At 34.7% G+C, this 10022-nt stretch overlaps 2 protein-coding genes across 2 annotated transcripts in view; one reads left to right on the top strand and one right to left on the bottom strand.

Moving 5' to 3' along the window:
* Nucleotides 1-1414: 1414 nt before the first annotated feature.
* LOC106476934 (actin, acrosomal process isoform) lies at nt 1415-4812 on the top strand. The gene is given in 4 exon segments (NM_001314123.1): nt 1415-1551; nt 2950-3189; nt 3301-3547; nt 3890-4812. Coding segments are annotated over 4 exon segments (1131 nt in total). The 5' UTR covers nt 1415-1425; the 3' UTR covers nt 4408-4812.
* Nucleotides 4813-7675: 2863 nt separating this feature from the next.
* LOC106476935 overlaps nt 7676-10022 on the bottom strand; it is a gene marked incomplete at its 5' end in the record, with an annotated part of 3894 nt that continues 1547 nt past the window's right edge. The window contains 3 exons of the mRNA XM_022380671.1: nt 7676-8276; nt 8307-8942; nt 9160-9190. Coding sequence (XP_022236379.1) covers nt 8032-8276; nt 8307-8942; nt 9160-9190 — 912 coding nt within the window. The remainder of the gene's footprint in view (nt 8277-8306; nt 8943-9159; nt 9191-10022) is intronic.

The following is a 10022-nucleotide window of genomic DNA, read 5'->3' as shown; positions in this document are numbered from 1 at the left end:
GTTGTTGTTAAGCGCAAGGCAGCTACTATGAGCCACTGGGAAGAGGGGGGGGGGGGTCTGTAGCTTGCTTTGATCGGAAGTTAATATCTAACAAAATCCATCAAATTTATCGGAAAACGCCCACATTGACTGATAAACAGGGTTCTTTCTCTGTAATATATGTGAACAAGCCTTACATAAACTAAACTTTGTTTGTGGTATGGCACTTTTCATAAACAAGTTTAATATATTTTAATATAAAAAGTATAAATTTAATTAATCGATTCCTGATTTTATACTGCTACTCAGCCTAACTTGTATATGGTACATAAAGATAACCGTTACATAGCATGCCGAAATTCGGGATGCCTGCTGTGGGCACAGCAAACAGATAGCCCATCGTGACTGCAGCATTGTGCTTAACATCAAATTAAAAATAGTAAGTGTGCAAATTAAGTACTTTCTTTGTTTGTTTATTGTTAAGCACAAAGCTACATAATGGGCTATCTGTGCTGTGCCCACCGCGCGCGAGGAGGGGGGATTATGTATGTGCAAATTAAGTGCTTGCCTTTCAAAGCAAGAAAAGACTCGCAGTACAATGAACCTCTACATGTATGTATCCATTACTGCTTTCGTAAGTTTGTTTATATTCAAGCAATTATTCTATTCGCTATTTTATGTTCTTCTTTAATAATAAAAACATGCGTACACAGAGTAACGTACTTTCCTTATAATAAAACACGACTAAGTTTCTGTGTTAACATGGCGTTCTTTCAAGAGCAAGATTTTGTGCGTTTCATGAGACTCGTACCGGCTTACATTCCATAAATGGGCATCAAAACTGTACTGTTTTCTGATTGGACACAACTGTAAACGAATTTCATAAAGCCACTCGTGCTGGTAGAGGATGAACCAATTGAAAACACTCGACGTACGGTGGTAGATTCGCATTACCAAATATGGTAAAAATCGGCGCTTGTGCTTGTTGAACTCGAAAAAACCCGTACATTAGCCTTCTTCCGTTAGCCTTTGTATGTGTATTCATGTTTATACACATATATTATAGCATTCAAAATTATTCTGTAAATTAATTAGATTAAAAACAAATAAAATATTTACATTTTTACATAAACAAATATTTCAGATATTACTATTTTCATTTATATATATATATATAATCAGTTTTTGTTATTTTTTAATTGAGATATTTTCTTAAACAATATAAATCCCTTAATTTATATTTTGTTTGGGCTACTTGAAGTTTTTCTCGTTGATACGATAGTCATGTGTAAATTCATATAGTTAACAGGTTCGCCACTGGGGCGCTGATGTCATTGGCGGAAAAAGATAAGTGGGCGTGTATATATTATACTGAGCCGGTGGTTGTGAGCTCACTCGAGTTTCTCGCTTTGCACGTGTGGTTATAATAGGGAACCTTCATACAACATGTGTGACGAAGACGTAGCTGCCCTTGTAGTTGATAATGGCTCTGGAATGTGCAAAGCCGGCTTCGCCGGAGACGATGCCCCTCGTGCCGTGTTTCCATCAATTGTGGGTCGACCAAGACATCAGGTAATATCTTTGTAACTTGTGTTCTGAACTTATTGTTTCTAACCTGCAAGACTCGCTATTTTACTAATGTAATCAAATAAGAAAATCCACTTCACTTATACAGTGTATGATAATATAGCACTAGGTATTCTTATATTATACAGGCCCTATATTAAAATATAGCTATATTAATTAGTGGGGTTAATGTTAATTCTGAACTTTATTTGTAGCTTACTTTGATCAGAAATTAATTGTATACATTAATGACCGAGCTACCGACTATAACTTATAAGAATTAACGATATAATGTTTTCAATGAATCCTAAAGTCAAATTGCAGTATCAACTTAATATTACTGCATGACTCATTTTTTATGAGTACATTTTTCTCAAAAGAAACGTTTTGTAGGACCGATTACATGTAACAAAATGTATATAATTTATATAACTAACTTGCAAACGCCCACATTCTACATCTGCATGTGTAGACGGCAGTTTTTCGATGTCTTGTGGAGCCAGGCAATATTATAACACACACACACACACACACACACACACACACACACACACGATGTTCTGTGGGGCGAGGCCACCAATACAGTATGTGTGGGGGGAGGGGGGGGCTTTTTCCATAAGAAAAAACTGTTTTTTTCCTCTAAACAAATAATTTAAGTTATTTACATGAAATTTTATTAAAAGTAATAATAAATCGGGAGATATTTGACTTTAAGACTCATTAGGTGGGCGTATTTAATTCTTAAAATGTGCTACAGGTTAAAAGAGACTTAAGAACTTTATAGAGCATTAAAGATAACCTTACGAATGGACCTCCTTAAGTTTTACCTACATCTACAAATAAAAAAACATACTGTTTTCTGACGTCTAATAAATATTATTCATCGACAGGTTTATTTTCGCCTCACGACTTTATCAAAGTTTTTTTTTTTCTTCAAGAAAGTGCAAAAAATGATAGATATTGTAGCAGATATCACGAGTAACAAAAGCTGGCTGTTAATTCCATGAATTGTATTAACTTTTTTGGTAATGAGCCTATTGTTTGGTCGTAAAAAGTAAATGTTTTATATGTAAGGTAAGTCAAAGTTTGACTACAGTACAACTAACCCGCCATATAAATAGGTTATACAGGGGAAGTATACGTACAGAAAATCACTTGTTTGCGAATTGTAACGTTTTACGTATTTTAATGATGTGGAATCAACACTGAAACTAGTCATATATCCATTATATTTTGATATTCGGTACAAAACTGAACAGATTTCAGTAATTTTTGTTTTCACTTGCAAGACCTTCATAACTTCATTGAGTTCAAGGGGAACTGCAAATACAATCAATATTGTGAAATTTTAATGGATAATTTTATGTTTTCTAATCACGTATTCTCTCTTCTTCCGTCAACTAGGGAGTGATGGTTGGAATGGGCCAAAAAGATAGCTACGTTGGTGATGAGGCCCAAAGTAAACGTGGAATACTAACCCTAAAATACCCTATTGAACATGGCATTGTTACAAACTGGGACGATATGGAAAAGATCTGGCATCATACTTTCTACAATGAACTACGAGTAGCCCCAGAAGAGCACCCTGTCCTACTGACTGAGGCACCCCTAAACCCCAAAGCCAACAGAGAAAAAATGACCCAGGTATTTTTTCTTACCGTTGTGTTAAACTTTTGTAGTAACATAGGCGATTAAAGTTTGTTTATACGTCCGAATTATGTCTAAGTTTTATAATTTTGAATTGTAATCTTCCAGATCATGTTCGAAACATTTAACACCCCAGCCATGTACGTAGCTATCCAGGCTGTCTTATCCCTGTACGCTTCCGGTCGAACCACTGGTATCGTCCTGGACAGTGGTGATGGAGTCTCCCATACTGTCCCCATCTATGAAGGTTACGCCCTCCCCCATGCCATCCTTCGATTGGACTTGGCCGGTCGTGACCTCACCGACTACCTCATGAAAATTCTGACTGAACGTGGGTACAGCTTCACCACAACTGGTGAGTATTTCATGCTTTAGAGTATCAAAATACTACATAATAATACTTATTTTTTTAAATAAATGTTATATAAATCAGTGCGTCTGTGTAATATACCATATTTAACAACAAATTAAGCGCTTTCGAATTAAATTAATATTCGTACGATAGTATTTGCAAAGTGACAGTCTAAATAAATAGTAAGGTAATTTTTTTTCTAGGCTTTGTTTGGGTTTTTAATTAGTCAGTGCTGTAACGTGTCATAAATAAGATATCATATAAAACTTGTTTCTTGCCAAGTATGGTTATATTAGTTAGGCCTATATTTGTGATCATTTTAACAATGTAAATGGTTATCTACAGCTGAGCGAGAAATTGTTCGCGACATCAAAGAGAAACTGTGCTATGTTGCTCTGGATTTTGAGCACGAGATGACGACCGCTGCCTCCTCCTCCTCCTTGGAAAAATCTTACGAGCTACCCGATGGTCAGGTAATTACTATTGGTAACGAGAGATTCCGCTGTCCTGAAGCCATGTTCCAGCCATCCTTCTTGGGTATGGAAGCCTGTGGCATCCACGAGACCACTTTCAACTCCATAATGAAATGCGACGTGGATATCCGTAAGGACCTGTATGCCAACACCGTGTTATCGGGAGGAAGCACTATGTTCCCAGGCATTGCTGATAGAATGCAGAAAGAAATAGGTGCTCTTGCCCCCAGCACGATGAAAATTAAAATCATTGCGCCCCCCGAAAGGAAGTACTCGGTTTGGATCGGGGGCTCCATCTTAGCTTCTCTGTCAACATTCCAACAGATGTGGATCTCGAAACAAGAATACGACGAATCTGGTCCGAGCATCGTCCACCGCAAGTGTTTCTAAGCCATCATTCCAAATTAGTGTTAATAGCGGTAAATTCGAGAGTTGTTTTTAAGTTATGAAAGAAAAGTGTGAAGAGCAAGTTGCCAGTTAATAAGTTCCAAATGGTAAGGTTGAAGACTTACCATTCATTTACCATCAGTGAAAGTCAGTCGGAATAAGTCTGGAATTTTGAACAGATATAAACTGCACAGTAATGCTTTGTATGTTTGCTTTTGGTTTCACGATTAAAATTCGCATTTTCATTTTTTTTTCCTTGCTTGGCAGTGCAATCACAAGTCAACACTGTCTATTTCTACCAAACTTTAAACTACTGCCAAATGACAAATTTATCTTATTAAAATCTCTTGAGAAACTCAGTTTTGTTGTACATTTAAAACAGAATAAAATCTGAGATGTTTGGTAAGACAAGTATTGTTCTCGGTGTTAAAGCTTATTGAATTTCTTATACAAGAACTTCACAAACATCAAAAATGAATTTAATTTCACAAGAAACAAACTTTTTAAAGCATCTTAAATATTCAAATAAACGTATTTTAGCTTTGCGTCTTTACTTTCTACGTGTACTAGTAAAAACAAACTTTAGGAAATTTTCTTAGCAACTTTACGGTAATTTTTTAGGCCCAATCCCACGTCATACGACTTTGCTGGAAAGCTTCCTGTAATGCAGGAAAACTTATTTTATATAATTTAAAATACGTAGCAAGTTTTATTTTTAGGGATAAATTTACGTATAGAATTTTTAAGTGTATTAGAAATGTTTTTGTTAATGTACACGCGTTAGTAAAGTGTCTTAACACCATATTTCGGTTTAATTGTATGTTACAAGACCGGCACAAGCGTTACTTACATTACCCAGAATTCTACGTTATTGCCAACTCCCCTTAGAAGGCGCTCTTTCATTACCTTATATGGTCATGTTGAAGCGGAGCAGCCGGCGATGACCTCAGTATGCGCAGTATTGATTCATAAAACCGTTTTGACCACACTTGGAACAGAGAAAGACTGTAGTACTACTGGCAGCTGTAAGGGTCACGTGAGGTTGTTGTTTCAAAGGAATTTTTGTCGTAGGACTTGCGTGTATATATTTACGTGAGGGGGGGGGGGGTGAGACGGACGTTCACCTGCATTCTTGAGTTTAAACTCGGCTTTAATTTACAGTTAGTTTGTTTTTTATTAAAGAATTTGTTCTCAGTTAATTCTCAATGTTACGGGACAGAGTTATTTTCATAAAGATTAATCAAAAATGATAGATGGTTAGTTACTTTTATTGGAGACCGAAATTAAAATTAATAGTCAAAGGGTAAAAAAAACCACACGCAGGTATTTTGTTATTAATATAAAATATTGTTATAATTAAGGTTTGTAACGAAACTAAGATGTTTGTTACTAGACATTACAAAATTTATCAACGGTTAAAAACTAGTTTGATACTGACATGAGAAGTCACTCAACTATTTATCAAGTAATTGTTGCCTTTCATTGTTACATATAAATATTACTTTAACCTCTATAATGTTTTTTTATATAACGGTTCGTATATAATAGGCTAGCTGTGAGGAGTTCGTTTTGTAATTTATACAAAAAGACTGCATCACGTATATCGATTTCTTACCATGAGATGGCAGCACTGAATAGTTTTAGATAACCGCTGTCTAGTCTAATGCAGTCAAACTTCAATAAGAGATTAAAAAATATATAGTTTTCATATATACACAAATTGAGATTAAAGTTGTGATTAGCTTTTCAGAATATACTGCTAGGTTAAAAATTAAATATATTTTACTAAATGCACAAAATCATGTAAATAACTTGTGAAGAAGCTGCTAAAGTTACTCGTTTTTGTAATAAGAAGGAAGTTTTATTTAACTAAAACATCAAAGCCGGAAAGACTCATTTCAAAGTGCCTCACGGCTATTTATATTAAATCTTGTTCATTGTTATTACATTAATAAAGACATTCAAGGTTAGCCCAATGTGAAATAATTCGAGAAAATATCCAGTTCACCACTTTTGGGAGGTTTCATTTGAGCATAAAATTATTTTGAATAAATCGCAAATACACGTGATATTTTATTTTTAAACTGTTGCCTAGGGATCCATGACTTACTTGGTTACAGGATGTATAAATAACAAATTTTTGGTAAATCCCTTGCACCAAGAGATGTGTGTAACAGACAAATGACAGAATTTGTAAACTCCAAGGATAACGAACGGTAATTTGTGGATAAAATTGTGACATTTAGTTTAAAACAATACAATTTATTACAACGTAATTCTTTGCAATTTTTTTTTCGGTTTTAATAGTTCACAACTACTATACCCGCAGTGGGTACTGTATGTTCTTAACTATCGGGTTGTAGTGATGACAAGATTATTCTGTCCCCACACATTCAGGAAGTAAAAGAACGGTTTCTTTGGGGAGCTAGTTTTGGCGGGAAAAAGCTATAACCGGAGAGCAAGCTTTTCTCTAGTTTAGATTGCCGAATTAAGAAGTAAACACAAGTATCTCTATAAAGATTACTTCTGTTACATATTAAAATTACAACATAAGCCCGTTTTTCTTTTAGCAATTAACAGTTTAAATCTAAGCTGAAAATATTCCAAAATTTCCAGTCACATTACTATTAGTTCTATCCGTGATTTACAGTTGTTGTGGTTAGGCCCAATATTAGTTTACAGTTGTTGTAGTTAGGCCTGATATTAATTTATAGTAGTTATGGTTAGGCCTCATATTAATTTATAATTCTTTAACCAGTTTCACTAAATACAGTTACACATGTTTGCTTTTATCCATACTTGTAATATAAAGAGTCAATAAACCACCTTGGTAAGAAAACGTTATCCCTTTCCTGCAGCAAACTTTTAAATTAAGCTGTGTTAGTAAGGTATGTACAGAGAAAAAGGACACGTGAAAAATTCTAAACCTCTGGTTGGTTAATTACTGTACTCGCGTTATTCACTGTGACCACAGCGTTTGGATATTATTCAAAACTAGGAAACACAACTATATATTGTTATGTTAATTTTATTGGCAAACTGAATAAAAATGTAACTGTATTAATACAGATAGTTACAAATCACAAATGTAAGCTAAACGAATCATGAAGGTGCCAAATCAAACAAACAAAACCATGAATAGATGATGGTGATTACAGTTGAAAGAATGTACTACAAGTGAACTGCAAAGGTTTGACAGTGCCATCTGTTGGAATGTTTATGAGTTACACAATGTCCTTGTCTTTTGATTCCAAGTCAGGAAGAGCTATTAAAAAAATAAAAACATGCTTTGAAACTTTTCACAAACTACGTACGTTTTAAAACTAAATTATGATGCCTCGTTAATGTTTGTAGAATATGAATTTAATATCTAATAATATGAATACCTGAAGTATAACATTTCCTCAAAATAGATATACCTACTTTACACCATTAAATCAAGTGAACAGTCATCAACAAGGATTTGTTTGCTTCACTAATTTTGAGGTGACAAGACAAAAAGGAAGGCAGCTATTAACTACCATCCACCACCAACTCTTGGGGAACTCTTTACCAGCAAATAGTGGGATTTAATATGACTAAAACGATGAACATGTTAAGTAACGGATTTTTCAATCCTGCAGATTGCTAGTCAAACAACCTGGCAATCAACATGGAAGTAAAGGCTTGAGCTAGATAACCTACTACACAACCTCCAACAGCTAGATAACCTACTACATAACCTCTGACAGCTAGATAACCTACTACACAACCTCCAACAGCTAGATAACCTACTACACAACCTCCAACAGCTAGATAACCTACTACACAACCTCTGATAGCTAGATAACCTACTACACAACCTCTGATAGCTAGATAACCTACTACATAACCTCTGACAACCAGATAACCTACTACACAACCTCTGATAGCCAGATAACCTACTACACAACCTCTGATAGCCAGATAACCTACTACATAACCTCTGACAGCTAGATAACCTACTACACAACCTCCAACAGCTAGATAACCTACTACATAACCTCCAACAGCTAGATAACCTACTACATAACCTCTGACAACTAGATAACCTACTACATAACCTCTGACAACTAGATAACCTACTACACAACCTCTGATAGCTAGATAACCTACTACATAACCTCTGATAGCTAGATAACCTACTACATAACCTCTGATAGCTAGATAACCTACTACATAACCTCTGATAGCTAGATAACCTACTACACAACCTCCAACAGCTAGATAACCTACTACACAACCTCCAACAGCTAGATAACCTACTACATAACCTCTGATAGCTAGATAACCTACTACACAACCTCCAACTACTAGATAACCTACTACATAACCTCTGATAGCTAGACAACCTCGAACTGCTAGATAACCTCCAACCGCTAGATAACCTGCTACATAACCTCCAACTGCTAGATAACCTACTACATAACCTCCAACTACTAGATAACCTACTACACAACCTCTGACAGCTGGATAACCTACTACATAACCTCTGACAGCTGGATAACCTACTACATAACCTCAGTAATTCTAACTGACGTTTTTAATGTACTTTATTAAATATTTATGAATTCAGTACTGAAGTTTTACAGCAGATACACTGTAGTTATTTAAATGTTAAAAACAAACTACTGTAAAACACTTTTATAATCTTTAATTATGTCGTCCTTCTTTTATACAAGTTATTCTAGTAATTCCAAAAATACGGTATCAGAAAAGAAGAAAGTTAAACATTACCATCATCATCATCACTATCTGGTTCATCATCCTGCAAAAACAAGAATTATTGAGTAATTAGTTTCAATTACAATATTACATTACTTCTAATAAAATCCTCTTGAATAAACAAATTCTTTTGGGCAATAAAAAATACCTGTGATATAAGTTAATAGAAACGTACATTTCAAGAAAAATGAATGGAAAAAGTATTCAAATATGTTACCGTTTGACAAAATAGCTACTGAAAAATAAAGGCACTCAAATTCACAAATTTTAGTGTTCAAAATGTATAAAATAAACACTATCAAACCTGAAACGTGTTATTTTTATTACATTACTTGCAATCACGGGGAAATTTACAACAAATTATTGTACAGAACTAATAACAGTAAAACCAATAAGAAATCAGAAAGATATGTTGTACAGAATAACCTTACAGTTTTGTGATTTTTCGTCAAATTTTAGAAAAGACCAAATTGTCTCTAGCATAAATATCTGGTGATCGGTTTGGTAATTATAAGTTACTCCAGTGATGGGTGTGGTTCTCATAGTGTCATTGGTAAAAATAATTAAGATTACATTTTTAAAATATCCAGAGAAAATATACTGTTGTAGTTTTTCAATATTCTTAAGCTATTAATGAAATTTCACAACTTGTAAGATAATCCACACAGTTACTGTTCTTCTGTTCAGATACGATATGCTGAATAAGAAAGAATATTAGTTTTCTGTAGCTTGACGTAGCCAGATGGAATGTGTGTAGCACGAGGAACCCATGTAGTGTGACATAGCCAGATGGAATGTGTGTAGCATGAGGAACCCATGTAGCATGATATAGCCAGATGGAATGTGTGTAGCGCAAGGAACCCATGTAGTGTGAC

Source organism: Limulus polyphemus, unplaced genomic scaffold (genome assembly GCF_000517525.1).
Source record: "Limulus polyphemus unplaced genomic scaffold, Limulus_polyphemus-2.1.2 Scaffold12158, whole genome shotgun sequence".
NCBI classification, from domain to species: domain Eukaryota; kingdom Metazoa; phylum Arthropoda; class Merostomata; order Xiphosura; family Limulidae; genus Limulus; species Limulus polyphemus.
Note: the sequence above shows the minus strand (reverse complement) of the source record. Positions and strands in the feature narration are given on the sequence as shown.